The sequence below is a fragment of the Prunus mume genome, linkage group LG6 (assembly GCF_029339155.1).
Source record: "Prunus mume cultivar Tortuosa linkage group LG6, ASM2933915v1, whole genome shotgun sequence".
NCBI lineage: Eukaryota > Viridiplantae > Streptophyta > Magnoliopsida > Rosales > Rosaceae > Prunus > Prunus mume.
Genome location: NC_142703.1, coordinates 18428002 through 18450980, shown reverse-complemented (window position 1 = coordinate 18450980; position 22979 = coordinate 18428002). Strand labels below are relative to the sequence as shown.

At 36.1% G+C, this 22979-nt stretch overlaps 4 protein-coding genes across 4 annotated transcripts; all 4 read left to right on the top strand.

Annotated features, from left to right (window-relative positions):
* The first annotated feature begins 331 nt into the window (after positions 1 to 331).
* LOC103335713 (purple acid phosphatase-like) lies at positions 332 to 5617 on the top strand. Its single transcript, XM_008238740.3, has 8 exons — positions 332 to 617; positions 2480 to 2677; positions 2853 to 2964; positions 3272 to 3501; positions 3771 to 3909; positions 4446 to 4666; positions 4954 to 5075; positions 5186 to 5617. Exons 1-8 carry the CDS (start codon positions 402 to 404, stop codon positions 5385 to 5387), a joined length of 1440 nt encoding a protein of 479 aa, XP_008236962.2. The 5' UTR covers positions 332 to 401; the 3' UTR covers positions 5388 to 5617.
* A 3489-nt stretch (positions 5618 to 9106) lies between these two features.
* LOC103335712 (purple acid phosphatase-like) lies at positions 9107 to 14159 on the top strand. The gene is made up of 8 exons (XM_008238739.3): positions 9107 to 9371; positions 10980 to 11177; positions 11329 to 11440; positions 11760 to 11989; positions 12260 to 12398; positions 13009 to 13229; positions 13530 to 13651; positions 13759 to 14159. Exons 1-8 carry the CDS (start codon positions 9165 to 9167, stop codon positions 13958 to 13960), a joined length of 1431 nt encoding a protein of 476 aa, XP_008236961.2. The 5' UTR covers positions 9107 to 9164; the 3' UTR covers positions 13961 to 14159.
* A 441-nt stretch (positions 14160 to 14600) lies between these two features.
* LOC103335709 (purple acid phosphatase-like) lies at positions 14601 to 18575 on the top strand. The gene is made up of 8 exons (XM_008238735.2): positions 14601 to 15060; positions 15315 to 15512; positions 15664 to 15775; positions 16127 to 16356; positions 16621 to 16759; positions 17317 to 17537; positions 17861 to 17982; positions 18212 to 18575. The coding sequence occupies exons 1-8, from the start codon at positions 14869 to 14871 to the stop codon at positions 18405 to 18407; spliced, it is 1410 nt and encodes a 469-aa protein (XP_008236957.2). The 5' UTR covers positions 14601 to 14868; the 3' UTR covers positions 18408 to 18575.
* Positions 18576 to 19604: 1029 nt separating this feature from the next.
* On the top strand, positions 19605 to 22882 carry LOC103335762 (purple acid phosphatase 2-like). The gene is made up of 8 exons (XM_008238792.3): positions 19605 to 19987; positions 20187 to 20384; positions 20552 to 20663; positions 21003 to 21232; positions 21632 to 21770; positions 21929 to 22149; positions 22240 to 22361; positions 22456 to 22882. Exons 1-8 carry the CDS (start codon positions 19775 to 19777, stop codon positions 22652 to 22654), a joined length of 1434 nt encoding a protein of 477 aa, XP_008237014.2. The 5' UTR covers positions 19605 to 19774; the 3' UTR covers positions 22655 to 22882.
* Positions 22883 to 22979: the final 97 nt, after the last annotated feature.

Below are 22979 nucleotides of genomic sequence, written 5' to 3'. Positions count from 1 at the left end.
CATCTTGTCTTCTATAATAATGGATGAAAAATAATGGACCGCACTGTATGCAAGTAGAAGGTGAAATATTACTTCAACTCAACTAACATCAACTTATCTTCTATAATACATTTTATATTCATGTGCTGCTGCTCTGCCCTTATCCCATCATTATTATGTTCCCCGGATACAACCCAATTTGTGGTGCAAATCCCACCCAGTAACACGCAATTCTTAATGCAAATCCCACCCAGCAACACGCAATTCTTAATGCAAATCCCACCCAGCATTTAATATTCCCCTCATTTTATGAAAATCATTTTGTTTTCATTACTAGGAAACTCATTTCAAGTCTATAAAACATGGCCTAAGCTCAGTAGGCTGTCTGTGGATTTGTGGGTTTTGAGGGTCCTCTGTAAAACATGGCCAAGATGGGTTTGGTGAGCTTAGCTTCTGCATCTACTTCTTCCAGGGTAGCAGCAGCCATTGTTGTAGTGTTGGGTTTGGTTTTGAGCTTGGCAGTGGTGTGTAATGGAGGCAAGACAAGTAGTTTTGTGAGGAAAGTGGAGAAATCTGGGGTCATGCCTCTTGACAGTGATGTCTTTAAAGTCCCTCCTGGCTATAACGCTCCTCAGCAAGTATGATCTCTATTTCTCTGTCAGTATAATATGGACAACTTTTAGTCTTTTTTTTTTTAGTCAATTGTAGCATAAGGTAGTTATTTCTGTTGAAGAATATAAAGTACAAACATGACTAAATAAATTACAACATATAAGTACAGAGGTCTTTTGTAATAAAATTTCACACCTACTGGTGTTGCTAATAGTGAGCCATTAGCCTGTTCCTATGAAATTTAACATCGTAGCAAAGCAGGCCGGTTTATGGGCCCAATTTAACCCGAATCAAACAACAAACTCCAAAATTGAAACCCCGAATTGAACCCGAGTCAAACAAACCCTGAAAGTGAAGAATCCGGATCATTTGCTTGGATGTTTCTCTGTTATGATATGCTTGACTTTTCTTCCACACACACGTCACCTCCTTAAAATTTAATCTAAGGGACAATAATATTGTCACATCACACAAAACTCAATTCCCTCACAATTTTTGTTTTGAAAAAATAAAATTCCTAAACCTAACATGAGTTAACATATTGCATCCGTTAGTCTCTCTTCTTTTTTTCCCAAATCCGTTAGTCTCTCTTATCCCCTATTATTATTTATGTTTTAAATTTCTCTCTTTCTTCCAAAGACACAGATATCTTCCCCACGTCTCGATCTTAGTCCTCTTCTACTTAACTCTTCATAGAAACAAACACAAATTCAGTCACGACAATTGTTCTCAACAAACACAATTCAGAAATTGCAGACATGGGTTTAGCCAAGTTGATTAGAGTGGATGTGTAATTTAGATTTGATTAAAGTAGAATATCGCTTGTATACAAATTAAAATTAAAACCCATTATTTTAGTAAAATAATGGGTTAGTAGAGAAGTAAAGATTTCTCCAGGCTATTCATTATCTCCAAGAAAAATAGATGCAGCCAACTGTGCTCACTATTCTCTTTGTAAAGTATTGATATTTTGGTTCAGAGGTTTTTATTCATATTTCATATTGAGAGAGGGTTTGTTATATGAAATTTATACCATAGTTTCAGGATGAAATTTTGGGCATTGGCAAGTAGACTATGAGGTTGGAATAGAGAGGTTTATTGTTCACATAGACTTTGGGAGAAGGGAGAGTGTACTGAGATGCTGAAAAAAAAAGGAAAAAATAAATTGAAGGATCACGTTAACTCAAGTTAGTTCAATTAGTGAATTTTTTTTTTCTTTTCATAAAATAAAAATTGTAAGGTATGGGTTTGTATGTAATGTGTCAACATTAAAGCCCTATGATGAAATTTTAATGAGGTGGAAAAGTAATGGATTTAAACACAGAATTTAACATTTTATTTGTAAATTTCTCTTTTTTAGAATTTAAAAGTACAAAGGAATTCATAAATGATGAAATTTAAAAGTACAAAGGAATTCATAGATGATGGAATTTAAAATTACGGAAATTAATGTTTTAAAATTTATAAAGTTTATTGTTTGGTTAACGGAATTAAACACATGATTTAACATTTATTTGTAAAGTTATTTTTTTTTTTCTTTCAAGCTCAATTTCTTTGGGAATTTTAGAAATGACTATTTAGATAGAATTTAAAGTTGGGATTTATGATCTCCAATTCCATGTTTTTTTCCCATGCAGAATTTCTAAATATATCTTTGTTTTGTTATCCAAACACAGGAATTGGTATATGTCAATTTAGAAATTCTGGCTTTTATTAAAATCCCAAGTTTATTCCCTCATCCAAACGCACAGTAAAAACCCTAAATGTGGCTTTTTGTTGTTGAAAATTTGTGGCTTACTTCATAATTTGCTCTTCTTCTTTTTTTGGGATTAATAGGTGTAGTTTGAAGTGATTTAATTTAATTTTGATATGTGATCTTTGATTTAAGGTACATATAATACAAGGAGACCAGCTGGGAAAAGCAGTGATTGTGTCATGGGTCACGGTGGACGAACCAGGTTCCAATACAGTGGTTTATTGGAGCGCAAAGGGCGTGAAAGAGATGGCTGTGGGCGAAGTTACAACCTATAAATTCTACAATTACACTTCTGGTTACATTCACCACACCATCATCAGCAATTTAAATGTAAACTTGATATGCTCTTATGTTTTGCCTCATTTCTTTTTCCTTCAAATGCATAGGTCGTGGACTCTGAATGAGAAACCACTCGGTTTTGCAATTTTCGGATTGAAATGATGAATGCAGTCTAAGTATAATTTACAAATTGTATTGTGATCTAATCCTATATATTCTTGTACAGTTCGATACCAAATACCACTATGTGGTTGGAATTGACCACACTAAGCGGCAGTTCTGGTTTATTACTCCTCCTGAAGTTGGGCCGGACGTCCCTTATACATTTGGTCTCATAGGTGAGTTTTCTGTATAGAACAGGATGTGCATATTAGATCTGGTTCAACTTTTGGCATTGGGATTCAAAGGGAAATCTCATGACATTGACTAGCTTAGAGGTTGCAATGAGCCTCTTCCTTTCATGTTAAAAGATATGTGAAACCAAATTAGAGTTCTTTATCTTATGAAACTTGTTCCTTAGTGTGCAAGTCTGTCATTTGAAACAGTTTTCCTTAACTTGGGAATTACATAATCGATGATACGCAATTGTCTGTGTTTGTGAAATGTAAATTGTTCCGCTCTGATGTACTTGGGTATCATTTTCAGGTGATCTGGGTCAGACCTATGATTCGAATGCGACGCTTACTCATTATGAATTAAACCCACAGAAAGGACAAGCAGTATTGTTTGTTGGGGACCTCTCTTATGCAGATCTCTTCCCAAATCATGATAATGTCAGGTGGGATACATGGGGAAGATTCACCGAGAGAAGTGTTGCTTATCAACCTTGGATATGGACAGCAGGGAATCATGATATTGATTTTGCCCCAGAAATTGTAAGCATCTCTTGATACATTTGTTTGCTCTAGAAAGTGAGCTTATATTCTCATTTTCCATTTCTTGTCTTCGATATATAAGATCATTAAATTTGTATTTATATAATCTGTCTTCAGCATGATTTCTATACGCATGTGTGTAGTGTAATGTTCTACTTCTGTGTATCTTGTATTTTACAAAATTTAAGGCAATATTTGCTGCTCATTTCGTAAAAAAGTCATTGGATGAAGTATTTTTTCCAAAAGGAAGTTTGGAATTTTGGTTGCAGGGTGAAACCGAACCTTTTAAGCCTTACACTCACCGGTATCCTGTCCCACATAACGCATCAGGGAGTACCTCCCCCCTTTGGTACTCAATCAAGAGAGCTTCAGCATACATCATAGTCTTATCTTCTTATTCAGCATATGGTAAGGTTATATATATATGTTCTGATTAATATATTAACATCGTACAAAAGGCTTATGCACATATGCAGCAGAAGATACTGTTTCAAAATTTCCTTTTCTGAAAATCAAATGCATAACTTTTCTGGATGCTCCTTGCATTTTTTACATCAGCTCCTCTTTTGCTCCTTTTTATACTGAATTTTTGTGTGGTTTTGGAGGTTGGAATCCCCAATAACGTGAAATTGTTCTCTCCTGTTTTCATGGATTTTTACAGTAGTATATTGTTGTATTCATCTCTGCAAATGACATCATGTAAATTCTTTATTAGAACATTAGTACTGATTGCTCAAATTATACCCTAGTGATATTCTGTAATGACTGTGTTTTAAAATGATAGAATTTTTCTTCCAAGATTATCGTGTACACCGATTTGAATTTCCTTTTCTCCACGGAATGTCTAATCAATTTCTTAACTCTGTGCATAGGTCACATTTACCGTGTCTATGTTAAACCAAGTCCTTCAAGAATTTCATTTACATATCATTTCCTTTTTTAAGGTAAATACACTCCTCAGAACAGATGGATTGAGGAGGAGCTACCAAAGGTTAACAGAAGTGAGACATCATGGTTGATTGTTTTAATGCATTCACCATGGTATAATAGCTACACCAATCATTATATGGAAGGAGAAACCATGAGAGTGATGTATGAGCCATTGTTTGTGAAGTACAAGGTTGACGTGGTTTTTAATGGTCATGTCCATGCCTATGAACGATCTGTAAGTGCTTCATATACAGACCCATGTCCATAAAATGCAAATATTTTCCCAGTTATTTGGTGATCTGTATAGAACTAACATAGAAAATTTTTAAATTCAACATATTGATCCGATTTATCGAACATTTTAATCTTTCAAGAAAATCCATCTGAGGAAAAGTACATTGCAGAAATGCTTATGCCTAATACTAAAGCACACTGTATTTGTTTTCCTTTTACCATCCTCCATCTACTCTCAAGATTCAAGATGTCAGAACTTGATAAGTCACTAATTTGTGTATACCACAGCATCGTATATCCAATGTCGCATACAACATCGTAAACGGTAACTGCATTCCCGTGAAAGATCAATCCGCACCGGTCTACCTTACCATTGGTGATGGAGGAAATAGTGAGGGCTTAGCAACCAAGTAAATATATTAGCATGCATGATAGATTTGGTGTTTTCTAGTTCAATTCCGTAAGTATTTGCCAGCACTACATACTGAGTCTATGAAAAATTCCTTTTGTTGTGATGCAGTATGACAGAACCACAGCCAACTTACTCATCTGTTAGAGAGGCCAGTTTTGGCCATGCTACTTTCGGCATCAAGAACCGAACCCATGCTTACTTTGGTTGGCACCGGAATCAAGATGGATATCCAGTAACAGCTGATTCTATGTGGTTTTTAAACAGATATTATAATCCTGATAATGAGTTTGCAAGTGCCCAACACTACTAGAACGAGGCTCATAAGCCACCACATGATGGGAAAAATGAAAAGACCTTATTTGCTATCGTTCTCTTGAATAAATACCCAAATGTATCAGCTAATAAAAGAAAGATGGAAAATATTTTCCACCTTCCTCTGTAAGTAGGAGCTCCTATCTTCGTAAGTAGGAGCTCCTACATTCTTGTCAACGACAATATGATAGGAAATGTGAAAATGAAAAGATCTTATGCATTTCTCTCTCTTGCTATTATTTTTTATTGTTTGACCTTGTGATGTTATTTCATTATTGTATTATTATTTTTTAATTAATGTGCCTAGATTGTTGTAAACCAATAAATAATATATAATGTCAAATACCAAACATCAAATTTAAATTTGATGGCTAATGTAGCAATTTGACATTTACATAGTTTTACACTCCACTCGATATGTCAAATAAATAATTATTGTAACAGTCAAATTATTTAAGATAAAGAAAAAAATAATAATAATAAATGAAAGTAACAGCCAACTATCTTTTAAAAATAATAAAATATTCATTTGACATCTTGCTTTTGGGATGTCAAAAATAACATCTCAACCTTCAGCCTTCATTTCACATCAACTTTGACACATTGGATTAGAGTGATGTGAGATGTTATTTCTCGCCATTAAATGCCTATGTGACACTTTTAAAACATTGGATATTTCAAAGCTGATGTGGAATAAAAGCTGGAGGTTAAGATATTATTTTTTATAGGGTTTTTCGCAGCAATGGTACCTCAACTATACCCGTATTTGCATTTGGGTCACTAAACTCAATTATTAGTTGCAGAGGTCACTCAACTATGTGTTTCATTGTACCAGTAGTCCTTCCAGTCAAACTCTGTTAAATTTTATGTCAAAACTAAGGGTAAATTTGGAAATTCATCCACAACCCTCCATTGTCGCAAACTCAAAATCTCCGATTGCTTCTCCTCCATTGTACCAAACTCACCACCCAATCCTTCCTCCTACCCCAACCCATCACTCACTATAAACCATCGACCATAAACATCCACAAATCTGAAACAGGTTGGGATTTTTATTTTACGATTTAAGATTGAAAAATCTAAGCTCGAAAGCTCAAATTTCAAGCTTGAAATTGTTATTAAAACTGAAGAAAGCTCGGGTTTTCCATTATTAGAAGCTCAAATCAAAATCCTAATCTCACTGTTTCTGGGCCATGAAGAACTTGTGACTGTTTCAGAGGAACAACACAAAAATCTTCAACTTTTGCTGAACTATCTGTGGAGAGGTCCTTGAAGCTTGGGAGGAGGTTCAGTGCCATGGCAGGACTTAGCGGACCCCCTCGCGCAGGGCTTCACGGGTTTGATTTAGTCCCACATCAAGACACCGTCATTCGCTTGGCCTAACCCTAACACGTTGAAGCTCTTCGATCTCGAGTTCTCGAACTAGAGTTTCGGCAAGAGAGACTTTGTTGGGTTGGTGGCCGAGAACTCCGGATTAATGGGGTTTCCGTGATTCCCAATATCGGTAACAGGATCAAGCAAGTCGGGGCGGATTTCGAGGCGTGCTTGAATGGGATGGTTCAACAGTTCTTTAGGACCTTACCGGTACCATTTAGGCATGATGAAAAGTGCTGCTATAGTGGTTGTTCAAGTTCGCTCATAGAGAGAGAGGGAGGGTTGTGGAGAAGAGGGAGGGTTGTGGATGAATTTCCAAACTTACCCTCACTTTTGACAGAAAATTTAACAAAGTTTGACAGAAGGACTACTGGTGCAACGAAACACACAGTTGAGTGACCTCTGCAACTAATAATTGAGTTTAGTGACCCAAATGCAAATACGAGTATAGTTGAGGGACCATTTGCGAAAAATTATTTTATATTCCAAAAACAAGACGTCAAATAAATATTTTTTTATTTTTTATTTTATTTTATTTTTAATTAAAAATAAATCAACACTAAAATATAATAAAATAATAATTTAATCTGACATATCAGGTAGAGTGTAAAGTTGTGTAAGATGTCAAATTGCCACAGCCATTAAATTTAAATTTAATGTTTGATATTTGTTGTGGAAGAGGAACAAATCCGGGCAATCCCCTGAAGATGCTCTTCCATTCCCAAGCAACGTGCAATTGTTAAAGAAAATCCTGCAACCCACAACCAGATTTAGCATTCAAGTTTCAATGCGTTGACCTCCCTGAGCCACCCCACCAGTCACACCCTCAACCTTAGCCACCATTCCCCGCACCAATAACCACCACCCACAGACAAGACCCATGAAAGACAAGCGTCTGATTTTCTTCAAGGGGAATGCTAGAACCTTCTCTCTAACCTTCTCCTTTGACCTTCTCCATTTTCCACATGACATGTGTCATTCTCATTACACTTAAAACAATGTCATTAATGCATTACACAAGCTAACTTTTGCTTTCCAAGTTTACCCTATTCAATTAATCTATATTATTTTTTTTTGACAACTCTCTTACCATCTTAATAAAAGTTTTTTTTAATTTTAACGTAAGTTATTTTTTGAAAGAAAATGTCTGCTTTTCTTCTTCTTTCTTCTTTTAACACAAAAGAAATGTCAATTTTCTATTTTATATACATAAAAGACATCATTCACATCCGTAAGCACCTCAATGGTACAAAGTTCACAGACTAACTTTTTTTTTTATAAAGGAAATTGCTTGATTGCATTTTTTATGCTACTAAATAAACCAAAATATCCCCCAACAACATAGGCTTGAGATAAAATATATAGAAGCAAAAGAATAAAAAATCATCAAAACTGATTTCAATATGAAATAAATAAATAAATTGCAGTTTAGATTAACAAAAGAAAAAACAAAAGACTGGTCTCCATCCATATTATACAAGCGGCTATAATATGTGCTCTTCTCTATTTTTATTATTTTTTAATGGTCATGAAGAGAAACATTTATAACAACCCAAGGCAAAAGTGAGGAGAGCCAAAACCTGTACAAACAATAAGCAAAGACCAAAAAAATAATTGACGTTAAAATTTAAAAAATTTATTTATTAAGATGGTAAAGATCAACAACCTTGACATTGTTTTAAGTGTAATGAAAATGCGTCTGATTTTCTTCAATTCTTGCTACCTATGTCCAATCAGCCACTGACAATACGAACCAGTGCCTTCCACCAAAACCCTCTAGCTCTCCCTTGCCAACCACCCCCACCAAATCAAACCAGGCAAAGTAGCCATATCCAACACTCAGAATCCACAATTCCAACCCAAAATCATACACATCCAGACAAGAAACAAAACAAGCCCGAAAAATGCACAATACCCAAATCAAAGATAAACACACTGACTAAAAACTAAGCCCAAAAATTGAATCAAAATTCCAGATGTGGACCAAAAAAATACCCAAAGCCAAATTGAACTAAGTTTTAGAATAGAAACCCATGACTTACTGTTGGGATAAGCACGAAAATTTCAATAAGTTTTACAGAGATTGAATTCTGGTTTTACATTAGAGGGTGTGTGAGGTTGTTGTTGGGAGGGTGAACGAGGGGGGTTGCTGGGGAATGGTCGCTAGGGATGGGGTGAGGGTGGGGCGAGAGAGGAGTGAGATTTAATGTTATTTAATTATTTTGTTACTTATATTTTTAGTTTTAAATACTTAATCATGTTTAAAGCGTGGTGAATAAAAATGATCTCAACTCATTTCTAGTATAAAATGGAAATGTCTGTCCTAAGCTCAGTAGGCTAAGCTCAGTAGGCTGTCTGTGGATTTGTGGGTTTTGAGGGTCCTTTGCAAAACGTGGCCAAGATGGGTTTGGTGAGCTTAGCTTCTGCATCTACTTCTTCCAGGGTAGCAGCAGCCATTGTTGTAGTGTTGGGTTTGGTTTTGAGCTTGGCAGTGGTGTGTAATGGAGGCAAAACAAGTAGTTTTGTGAGGAAAGTGGAGAAAGCTGTGGACATGCCTCTTGACAGTGATGTCTTTAAAGTCCCTCCTGGCTATAATGCACCTCAACAAGTATGATCTCTCTCTCGATATAATTAAGACAACTTTTAGTCAATTGTAGCATAATGTCAAAATAAAAAAAATAAAAAATTCAGCTTTTCTTGTTCTGATATAAATTCCATTCATTAATTTATACATTCTCTTTTGTTGTGGAAGAGGAACCATAAAAGACCCTTTATTTAACTGAATATCTTTTATATAAATTTGTTCTTTTTATTGAAAATTGATGGCTTACTTCATAATTTGCTTTATTCTTGAAGGGATTGACTGATTAATAGGTGTAGTTTTGAGTGATTTAATTTAAGGTTTTTTTATCACAAATGATCCTTCAGGTTTACAAAATTATCACGAATCGTTCTTCAGGATTTTTTTGTGACACTAATAGTCCTTCAAGTTATCATTTACCCATCAAAATGGTCCTTCCAATTCATTTCCATCAAAACTAACGTTAAAATTTCACTGCCCATTCGACCAAGCCCAACCCTCAGAACTCTGTCCCTCCATTTCCTCCTGGGTCCTACCATTTTGGTGCCCCAGTATATAACCAATCTTGAAAAGTAAATTCTAAAGAAATTGAAACAATCCAAGCTCAAGCAAAAAGTTAGACAACAATTACAGCCGATGCATGAAATCCTATATGTGCATGAAAGAGACAGAGAGAGAGAGATTACAGTGGCGCTAGGGTACATAGAATACCAAAAACAGAGGCCAAGAGGAAAGCATCAGGGGCTGCCATTCTGGGGGTGAAGCTCTTTTAACTAAGGAGTGTGTGAGGATTTGAAGGCACTCCAAAGAATCAAAGAGCTTGCTCTAATTGCTGCATTGTGTGCCTTTATATAGGAAAGCAGAAGGGGAAAAGAAGACCAAAGAAAAAGAAAAAAAAGAAAGAAACAGAGTTGAGCTAGCTATGAACAAACTGTATATTTGATGTCTTAAGCTTACTCTACTGTCTCTTCTTTTTACACATGTTTTTCTTCCCCTAGGTAATCATAATGAATGAGGACAACTACAAGCAATTATCAGCAAGATTAAGACACTCTGCAAAATTAGCTTGGTACTGAAGGGTAACCATAATTAGGTGTGAATAAATTGCCAGCCACGTTGAGATTTGCAGCTATAAATGAAGTCTTAGTCATCCTCTGTTCCGTACCGGATGTTGAAAAACTATTGAATCACATCAGTACTCAAAAAACTATTGAGGACTCAGTATTATGATGTGCCATCGATAATGAATTTGCAGGACTTCTTCTATATTTCATATTGATCCATGAGCATGAATTTAGTCTTTCTCTGAAGTTCTCCATTGTTGATCTTTCTGTTGAGCTTGGATTGTTTCAATTTCTTTAGAATTTACTTTTCAAGACTGGTTATATACTGGGGCGCCAAAATGGAAGGACCCAGGATTAAGACAACATTTAGTTAATTGTTGTGGAAGAGGAACCATAAAAGACCCTTTATTTAATTGATTTGAATATCTGTTATATAAATTTGTTCTTTTTTGATTGAAAATTGATGGCTTACTTCATAATTTGCTTTCTTCTTGATGGGATTGACTGATTAATTGGTGTAGTTTTGAGTGATTTAATTTAGTTTTGATATGTGTCTGATCTTTGATTTAAGGTACATATAACACAAGGAGACCAGCTGGGAAAAGCCTTGATTGTGTCATGGGTCACGGTGGAGGAACCAGGTTCCAATACAGTGCTTTACTGGAGCGCATACAGCAAGAAACAGAAATCTGAGGGCAAAGTTACAACCTATAAATTCTACAATTACACTTCTGGTTACATTCATCACACGACCATCAGAAATTTAAAGGTAAACTTGATATGCTCATGTGCTTTTGCCTCATTTCTTTGTCCTTCAAATCCATAGGTTGATTGGAGAATTTGCTGATTGTAATGATGATTGCAGTCTAAGTGTAATTTACAAATTGTAGTGTGATCTAATCCTATACATTCTTGCACAGTTCAATACCAAATACTACTATGTGGTTGGCATTGGCCACACTGAGCGGCAGTTTTGGTTTATAACTCCTCCTGAAGTTGGGCCAGACGTCCCTTACACATTTGGTCTCATAGGTGAGTATTTCGTATCAGAGCAGGATGCATTGTAAAGTAATGTAGCTATTTACATCTGGTTCAACTTTTGGCGTTGAGATTGAAAAGGAAATTTCATGCTATTGACTAGCTTAGAGGTGTTGCAATGAGCCTCCTCCGTTCATCTTGAATGATACCAAACCAAATTAGAGTTCTTTATCTCATGAAACTTGTCCTTAGTGTGCAAGTCTGTCATTTGAAACAGTTTTCCTTAACTTGGGAACTACGTAATCAATGAGATTGCCTGTGTTTGTGAAATGTAAATTGTTCCACTCTAATGTAACTTGGGTATCATTTTCAGGTGATCTGGGTCAGACCTTTGATTCAAATGCGACACTTACTCATTATGAATTAAACCCACAGAAAGGACAAGCAGTATTGTTTGTTGGGGACCTCTCTTATGCAGATCTCTACCCAAATCATGATAATGTCAGGTGGGATGCATGGGGAAGATTCACCGAGAGAAGTGTTGCTTATCAACCTTGGATATGGACTGCAGGGAATCATGATATTGATTTTGCCCCAGAAATTGTAAACATCTCTTAAAACATTTGTTTGCTCTAGAAAATGAGCTTATACTCTAATTTTCCATTTCTCGTCTTCGATATATAAGATCATTTGTATTTATATAATCTGTCTTCAGTATGATTTATATGCGCATGCGTGTAGTGTAATGTTCTTTTTCTGTGTATCTCATATTTTACAAAATTTAACGGAATATTTATATTTGCTGCTCATTTTATAATAAAAGTCATTGGATGAAGTACTTTTCTAAAAGGAAGTTTGGAATTTTTGTTGCAGGGTGAACCCGAACCTTTTAAGCCTTACACTTACCGGTATCCTGTCCCACATAATGCATCAGGGAGTACCTCTCCCCTTTGGTACTCAATCAAGAGAGCTTCGGCATACATCATAGTCTTATCTTCTTATTCAGCATATGGTAAGGTTATACATAAATATATATATATATACATGTATATGATTATGTATATATGTGTGTGTGTGTGTGTGTGTGTGTGTGTGTGTGTGTCTTCTGATTAATATATTAACATCATACAAAAGGCTTATGCACATATGCAGCAGAAGATACTGTTTCAAAATTTCCTTTTCTAAATATCAAATGCATTACTTTTCTGGATGCTTCTTGCATTTTTTACATCAGCTCCTCTTTTGCTCCTTTTTATACTGAATTTTTGCGTGGTTTCGGAGGTTGGAATCCCCAAAAACGTGAAATTGTTATCTCTTGTTTTCATGGATTTTTACAGTAGTATATTGTTGTATTCATCTCTGCAAATGACATCATGTAAATTCTTTAGAACATTAGTACTGATTGTTCAAATTATACCCTAGTGATATTCTGTAATGACTGTGTTTTAAAATGATAGAATTTTTTTTCCAAGATTATCGTGTACACTGTACACCGATTAGAATTTCCTTTTCTCCACAAAATGTCCAGTCAATTCCTTAACTCTGTACATAGGTCACATTTGCAATGTCTGTGTTCAAGCAAGTGCTTCACAATTTCATTTCCATATCATTTCCTTTTTAAGGTAAATACACTCCTCAGAACAGATGGATTGAGGAGAAGCTACCAAAGGTTAACAGAAGTGAGACCCCATGGTTGATTGTTTTAATGCATTCACCATGGTATAATAGCTACACCACTCACTATATGGAAGGAGAAACCATGAGAGTGATGTATGAGCCATTGTTTGTGAAGTACAAGGTTGACGTGGTATTTGCTGGTCATGTCCATGCCTATGAACGATCTGTAAGTGCTTCATGTACATACCCTGGCCATGTCCATAAAATGCAAATATTTTCCCAGTTATTTGGTGATCTGCATAGAACTAACATAGAAGATTTTTAAATTCAACATATTGATCCAATTTATTGAAAATTTTAATCGTTCAAGAGAGAATACCAAACTCATCTGAGGAAAAGTACATTGCAGAAATGCCTATACCTAATACTAAAGCACACTGTATTTGTTTTAACTTACCATCCTCCATCTACTCTCAAGATTCAAGATGTCAGAACTTGATAAGTCACTGATTTGTGTATACCACAGCATCGTATATCCAATGTTGCATACAACATCGTAAATGGTATTTGCATTCCCGTGAAAAATCAATCCGCACCGGTCTACATTACCATTGGTGATGGAGGAAATATTGAGGGCTTAGCAACCAAGTAAGTTTATTAGTATGCGTGATAGATTTGGTGTTTTCTGATTCATTTCCGTAAGTATTTGTCAGCACTGCATACTGAGTCTATGAAAAATTCCTTTTGTGATGCAGTATGACAGAACCACAGCCAGCTTACTCATCTTTTAGAGAGGCCAGTTTTGGCCATGCTACTTTCGACATCAAGAACCGAACCCATGCTTACTTTGGTTGGCACCGGAATCAAGATGGATATGCAGTAACAGCTGATTCTATGTGGTTTTTTAACAGATATTATCATCCTGATGATGATTCTACAAGTGCCCAACACTACTAGAAAAATGCTCATAAGCCACGTCATGGAAAAAAAATGAGAAGACCTTATTTTGCTATCGTTCTCTTGAATAAATACCCAAATGTATCTGCTAATAAAAGGAAGATGAAAATACTTCCTTTCTTTGTAAGTTGGAACTCCTACATTCTTGCAGTTGAAATATCCAAATGCAAAAATGAAAAGATCTTATGCATTTCTCTTATTTTTGGTTGTTTGACCATGTGATATTATTTCATTATTTTATTATTATTTTTCAATTAATATGCCTAAATTGTTGTAAACTAATAAATAATATGTAATAAAATAATATTTTAATTTGACCCATCCGGTGAAATGTTAAAAAACTATAATATGTCAAATTTTTACTCGAGCCATCATCAAATTCAAATTTAATGTTCGATATTTAACATTTCAAACTCTATATAAACAAACCAAACTTGGGTTGGGTTAGCTGATTAAAAAATGTGGATTTGCAAAAAGATAAAATATTACTTCACGTTAACATCGACATGTCTTCTAAGTCAGTCAAACAATGACGAATGAACTTTCCACACTACATTTTCTCCTAAACTCCAAAGTCAACTATCTCCTAGCAAAGTAAAAAACAAACTATATCCCATCATCATTATTTTCCCCGAAGCCCAGATTGGCCCTCTCAAATTCCCAGAGCAACACGCAATTGCTAAAGAAAATCCAGGCAACCCCCACAACCAGATTTAGCATTCAAATTTCAATACGTTGACTTCCAACCTCTGTTATCCGCATAAAGCCATGAATATTCCCCTCATTTGATGGAAAATCATTTTTTTCTTTATTAGTAAACTCATTTCAAGTCTATATAAAGGAAATGCTTGTCCTAAGCTCAGTAGGCTATCTGTGGATTCGTGGGTTTTGAGGGTCCTCTGCGAAACATGGCCAAGATGGGTACTTCTTCCCGGGTAGCAGCAGCCATTGTTGTAGTGTTGGGTTTTGTTTTGAGCTTGGCAGTGGTGTGTAATGGAGGCAAAACAAGTAGTTTCGTGAGGAAAGTGGAGAAAACTGTGGACATGCCTCTTGACAGTGATGTCTTTAAAGTCCCTCCTGGCTATAATGCACCTCAACAAGTATGATCTCTCTCTCTCTCTCTCTCTCTCTCTCAGTATAATTAAGACAACTTTTAGTCAATTGTTGTGGAAGAGGAACCATAAAAGAACCTTTATTTAATTGAATATCTTTTATATAAATTTGTTCTTTTTTTGATTGAAAATTGATGGCTTACTTCATAATTTGCTTTCTTCTTGATGGGATTGACTGATTAATTGGTGTAGTTTTGAGTGATTTAATTTAGTTTTGATATGTGTCTGATCTTTGATTTAAGGTACATATAACACAAGGAGACCAGCTGGGAAAAGCCTTGATTGTGTCATGGGTCACGGTGGAGGAACCAGGTTCCAATACAGTGCTTTACTGGAGCGCATACAGCAAGAAACAGAAATCTGAGGGCAAAGTTACAACCTATAAATTCTACAATTACACTTCTGGTTACATTCATCACACGACCATCAGAAATTTAAAGGTAAACTTGATATGCTCATGTGCTTTTGCCTCATTTCTTTGTCCTTCAAATCCATAGGTTGATTGGAGAATTTGCTGATTGTAATGATGATTGCAGTCTAAGTGTAATTTACAAATTGTAGTGTGATCTAATCCTATACATTCTTGCACAGTTCAATACCAAATACTACTATGTGGTTGGCATTGGCCACACTGAGCGGCAGTTTTGGTTTATAACTCCTCCTGAAGTTGGGCCAGACGTCCCTTACACATTTGGTCTCATAGGTGAGTATTTCGTATCAGAGCAGGATGCATTGTAAAGTAATGTAGCTATTTACATCTGGTTCAACTTTTGGCATTGGATTGAAAAGGAAATTTCATGCTATTGACAAGCTTAGAGGTGTTGCAACGAGCCTCCTACGTTCATCTTGAATGATACCAAACCAAATTAGAGTTCTTTATTTTATGAAACTTGTCCCTTAGTGTGCAAGTCTGTCATTTGAAACAGTTTTCCTTAACTTGGGAACTACATAATCGATGAGATGCAATTGCCTGTGTTTGTGAAATGTAAATTGTTCTACTCTAGTGTACTTTCTTAAATCTAAATAACATTTTACCATGATGTATCATTTTCAGGGGATCTGGGTCAGAGCTTTGATTCCAATAAGACGCTTACTCATTACGAGTTAAACCCACAGAAAGGACAAGCAGTATTGTTTGTTGGGGACCTCTCTTATGCAGATAACTACCCAAATCATGATAATGTCAGGTGGGATACATGGGGAAGATTCACCGAGAGGAGTGTTGCGTATCAACCCTGGATATGGACTGCAGGGAATCATGAAATTGATTTTGCCCCAGAACTTGTAAGCATCTCATAAAACATCTGGTTGCTCTAGAAAGTGAGCTTATACTCTCATTTGCCATTTCTGGTCTTAGATGAGATCATTTGTATTTATATAATCTGTCTTTAGTATTACTTGTAGACGTGTGCTTGTCCTTCCAAATATCTTGTATTTGACAAAATTTAACCCAGTATCTACTGCTCTTTTTGTGTATGCATTTCCATGTCCCCAGAAAGTCATTGGATGAAGCATTTTTCTAAAAGAAGATTGGAACTTTTGTTGCAGGGTGAAACCAAACCTTTTAAGCCTTACACTCACCGATATCATGTCCCATATAAAGCATCAGGGAGTACTGCTCCCTTTTGGTATTCAATCAAGAGAGCTTCAGCATACATCATAGTCTTATCTTCTTATTCAGCATATGGTAAGGATATAAATTTACGTTTTGGTTAATACATTTACATCATGCAACATTTTCTTTTCTAAATATCAAATGCATAACTATGCCACCCATAAATTTATTACAAATGTCATCTTGAAATAAATAGATAAAGACATACTTTGACCCCAAAAAAAGGAAAAAAAGAGAAGATAAAGACATAACTGGATAATCCTTGCATTTGTTACATCAGCTCCTGTGGTCCCTGCTAATTTTTGGGTGGTTTGGGGGTTGGAATCCACAATAAACTTTAAATAGTTAGCTCTTTTTTTTGTGGATTTTTACAGCAGTATACCATATTCATCTCTGCAAATGACATCGTGGACTGATTGTTTAAGTTATATCATACGGATATTTTGTACCGGCTGTTTTTAAAATGATAGGATTTTGCTTCCAAATTATCAAGTACACCGATTAGAATTTCTTGTTTTCCACAGAACCTCCAGTCAATTTCCAACTCTGTAGAGAGGTCACATTTACAACGTCTGTGTTAAACTGAGTCCTTCAGCAATTTCATTTGACATATCATTTCCTTTTTCAAGGTAAATACACTCCTCAGTACAAATGGCTTGAGCAGGAGCTACCAAAGGTTAACAGAAGTGAGACACCATGGTTGATTGTTTTAATGCATTCACCATGGTATAATAGTTACAACTATCACTATATGGAAGGCGAAACCATGAGAGTGATGTATGAGCCATGGTTTGTGAAGTACAAGGTTGACGTGGTATTTGCTGGTCATGTCCATGCCTATGAACGATCTGTAAGTGCTTTATATACATGCCTTTGTCCCTGTGATTTGGTGTGCTGCTCTGCATAGAACTGGATATATTGTATAACAAAATAGTCTCTATTTGTACAACAAAGATTTTTAAATTCAACATATTGATCCGATTTATTGAACACTTTAATCTTTCGATAAAGTATAGGGAACCCATTTCAGGGAACCGTACATTGCAGAAATGCCTATACCTAATACTAAGCACACTGTTTTTTTTTTTTTTACTTTTACCATCCTCCATCTACTGTCAAGATTCAAGATGTCAGGACTTGATAAGTGATTTCACTGATTTGTGTATACAACAGGAACGTATATCCAATGTTGCATACAACATCGTAAATGGTATTTGCATTCCCGTGAAAGATCAATCCGCACCGGTCTACATTACCATTGGTGATGGAGGAAATCTTGAAGGCTTAGCAACCAAGTAAGTATATCAGTGTGCATGATAGATTTGGTGTTAAGTATGTCAGTATGCGCCATAGATTTGGTGTTAAGTGTGTCCGTATGCGCTATAGATTTGATGTTCAGTCTGTCAGTATGCGCGACAGATTTGGCGTTAAGTCAGTATGCGAGATAGAATTGGTGTTTTCTGATTCAATGCCTTTTGTTAGCACTGCATACTAAGTCTATGGAAATTTTCTTTTGTGATGCAGTATGACAGAACCCCAGCCGGCTTACTCAGCTTATAGAGAGGCCAGTTTTGGTCATGCTACTTTCGACATCAAGAACCGAACCCATGCATACTATGGTTGGCACCGGAATCAAGATGGATATGCAGTAACAGCTGATTCTATGTGGTTTTTCAACAGATACTATCATCCTGTTGATGATTCCACAAGTGCCCAATAATTAGAAGACGTTATGTTGCTATTGTTCTCTTGAATAAGCACCCAAATGTATCAGCTAATAAAAGATTCAATAGTTTATACCTTCCCCCAACTCTTACAAATTTGAATCTCATTTATTTTGTACTTTTTGAAGAAAAAGAAAAACCTAATAGAAGGAGGATCTGCTTCATATCCTTGAGTTTCTGATACTTACAAGCCATGGAGGCTTTAAAACTAGAGAACCAAATAGATATCTACATTATCTCTGTAATGCCCTAAAGTAGATGGCTCATTCAATATGCCTGAGTTTAGTGACTTGGAGATCATGAAACAAACTCTCAATATCCTGTACAATAGACACAAACGCATAAATTCGAAACTTTATTCTCACGTAACATACGGATTAAGACATGAGAATCTCCTTCGACTCATAAATCCGAAATTCCTAATCTTTGAGCCCAAGTTAACATATATTTTAAACCAATAGGGCTTCAGCTTCAAGCACATAACAAAATCCAGAAGGTAATATATGTATAGATCCAGCTATTTTCACATAACCATAAGGTATAAATGCAATTACAAAAGTGAGCATCTTCAAGGTAATATAGTTGTTACCTAGTTGTATTTTAACAACTAGGTAACATGTTGTGTACTCATTTGACTCATCAAGAAAGTTGGTCATCATTCCGCTGGGACCCAATATACTCATTGTTTTCCAGGTAGGCAGGGAATATTGTAAATTTTGCTTACTTGAATGCCTACTCCAAGAGAATGCTTTTGTGTTGTCTCTAGGGAAACAAAACTGCACCAAGACAAGACAAGAAAACGCCGAGCGGCAAAACAAAGGCAAAGGGTCAAAAAAAGGAAGACAAGCAGAAGAAATCAAAGGTCACAACACCAACCAAAGAAAGAAACAAGATTTGCAAGGCAGGTTTTAAATTACATGAAACAAAGGTTGCACTGAATGGTAGATTAGACTTAGACGCTAGTAGCTTGACCATATGCTATTTCTCTAGGAATAATCAAACAAGAATGCACTTATGTTTCTCTCTCTCTCTCTCTCTCTCTCTCTCTCTCTCTCTCTCTATATATATATATATATATATATATATATTATATGCAAAGAATGCACTTTTCATGCTCAATTTTGTCTTCCCCAGAAGACAACTAAATTACAAGAAAGATAGCAACTGAACAAAATCCAGGCAAACCCTATTTGTTTTTGGATTCGACTCTTTGACATCTAATCTGTATATTCGTATGGAGCTCTGAATAGTCCCCACATTCTGTGACAAGTTATAGAGTTTTATTCTTTTCATTTATTGTTTCATGTGTATATAAAGGAAATTAGGGTCCATAGCTCAATGGGGCCTGTCTGGGTTAGACAACATGACCAAGATGGGTGTGGTGAGATTAGCTTCTTCTACTTCTGCTTCTTCAATGGTAGCCATTGTTGCAGTATTGGGATTGGTCTTGAACTTGGCAGTGGTCTGCAATGGAGGCATAACAAGCACTTTTGTGAGGACAATTAAATACAGCGCAGATATGCCGCTTGACAGTGATGTCTTTCAAGTCCCTCCTGGCCATAATGCACCTCAACAAGTATAATCTCCATCCTCTCATTAGAATTAAGTTACTTTTAGCCAATGGTAGTTCAACTATATTACCTCCCCTGGAGAGAGCTTTGTCAATGTAGTTCTTGTCTTCGAAAATTTATGGCTTACTTCATATTTTTATTTTTCTTCATGATCGGATTGATTAGTAGGTGTAGTTTCTGATATGTGTGTGCTCTTGAGTTAAGGTTCATATAACACAAGGAGACCATCAGGGTAACGCAGTGATCGTGTCTTGGATCACTGCTGATGGACCAGGCTATAGTGGGGTGATTTACTGGAGTGCAGATAGCAAGAATCAGACGGCTGAGGGCGTTGTTACAACCTATACATTCTACAATTACACTTCTGGATACATTCACCACTGCACTATTGGAAATTTATCGGTAAATTTCATGTCCTTCATGTTTTGCATTATATTCTTTTTCTTCAAATGCATAGGTTGTGGACTCTGTACCGGAGAACAGGTTTGGAATTTTCCAATTGAAAGTATGAATGCAGCCCAAGTATTTAAGACTGTAGTGTGATCCAATTACTTCACATTCTTGTGCAGTTCAATACCACATATTACTATGTAGTTGGAATAGGCAATACCGAGAGGCAATTCTGGTTTACAACTCCTCCTGAAGTTGGTCCCGACGTACCTTACACATTTGGTCTCATAGGTCAGTATTTCGTATCGAAACAGGATGGATCATAAAATGCTGTAGCTAGTTAGACTTGGTTCAAGTTTTGGCTCTGTGATTCAAATGTAATTTCGTTGCTGTTGAGTGGGTTACAAGGTTTGTTCCAATGGCCCTCTTCCATTCCATCTTGAAAAACAAAATTGTTGCTCAAATCTTGTGAAACTTGTTCCTTAGTGTGCAAGTCTACCATTTTAAACAGTCTGCTTTATGGCCTTAACTTGGGAACTAGATAATGGATGAGACACAACTATAAATTGTTTTGCTGCAGTGTGTGGTTAAAATCTATACATCACCAACCATTTGGGGTATCATTTGTAGGTGATCTGGGTCAGACCTTCGATTCAAATAGGACGCTTACTCATTATGAATTAAATCCGCTCAAAGGACAAACAGTTTTGTATCTTGGGGACCTCTCCTATGCAAATGACTATCCATATCATGATAATGTTAGATGGGATACATGGGGGAGATTCACTGAGAGAAGTGCTGCTTATCAACCTTGGATATGGAGTGCAGGGAATCATGAGATTGATTTTGCCCCAGAACTTGTAAGCATCTCATAACAACACTAGCTTGTCTGGAACTCTTGTTTATCTTTTCTCGTCTTCGATTAGATCTTTTTTTTTCACAATTGTGTATACACTTGTTGTGAGGAATACCTGCATTATAAGAATGATCCTCGTCTTTGGCAACCAAAGAGAAAGAAGGGTCTGCATTGTGTGAAATCTAAAGAAGTATACTATTCTGTATAATAGCTAATGAACTTGAAATATAGCATCTTCCTCAACCATGATGCCTTTGTTGTTAGTTTATTTACAGTTCTACTCATCCACTAAATTTATCCCAGTATTTGCTGCTTCTTCTTCTTTTTTTATGAATTTTTCGAATCCTAAGAAAGTCATCAGATGAAGTATTTTGCTAAAAGAAGATTGGTACTTTTGTTGCAGGGTGAAACAATACCTTTTAAGCCTTACACTCACCGGTATTATGTCCCATATAATGCATCAGGGAGTACTGCCCCATTTTGGTACTCAATCAAGAGAGCTTCGGCATACATCATAGTCTTGGCTTCTTATTCGGCATATGGTGAGGATATATACAATATACATATACATAGTCCGACTCTGTGCAGGATCTCCTGGTCTTTAATTTCTAACTTGGTAGTGAGATCTTCTGTACTATGTGTTTAAATTAATTGAGTGCTTCAGCAATTTCATGTTACATATCATTTCCTTTTTCTTAAGGTCCAAGCACTCCTCAGTACCAATGGCTCGAGACAGAGCTACCAAAAGTTAACAGGAGTGAGACACCTTGGTTGATTGTTATAATGCATTGTCCATGGTATAATAGCTACTACTCGCACTACATGGAAGGAGAAGGCATGAGAGTGACGTTTGAACCGTGGTTTGTCAAGTACAAAGTCGATGTTGTATTTAATGGTCATGTTCATGCCTATGAACGATCTGTAAGTACTCAATATACGCATATGAAACCATTTGGTGGAAAAGTATTTTGCAGAATGCAGAAATGCTGATTTAATTGGTATACACCACAGGAACGTGTGTCCAATGTTGCATATAATGTTGTGAATGCAAATTGCACTCCTGTGAAAGATCAATCTGCACCAGTGTACGTTACAGTTGGTGATGGAGGAAATCTTGAAGGCTTATCGACCGTGTAAGAATTTTATCAGTATGAGGGAAGTTCCTACTTGTTAGCATCGCCTGATTCCTTAATGTGTAACTTTTATTTTTCTTTGCTTGTGGTGCAGTATGACAGAGCCACAGCCAGATTACTCGCTTTTCCGAGAGGCCAGTTTTGGTCATGGAATTTTTGACATAAAGAACAGAACTCATGCTTACTTTAGCTGGCACCGTAATCAAGACGGATATGCAGTAGAAGCTGATTCTACATGGCTTTTCAACAGACACAATTATCCTGTTGATGATTCAAAGTCCATAAGAGCCTGATCTTGATGGAAACAGTAAATTAAATGCCTGAATGTATGAGTATTATTAGAAGATTCAATGTTTTCTTCACTGGCTATATATTTTCATATGCTTTTATACATGATCCTCTTCAACATGGACATAGAATTGAGGCTGAATCACATGAATCTTTGTACCCTTTTTCTTGTCTCTCTTTTTACCATCAAAAAATTGATTCCCGAGATCGAATGCATATTAAAACTTAAATCATTGACTTCTTGTTGTGGTTGCTTTGTGATATAATTTGCATTGGTAGCAACTCATTTTCTGCATCTCTATTATACCATTCTTTTTTTTGCTCCTCTCT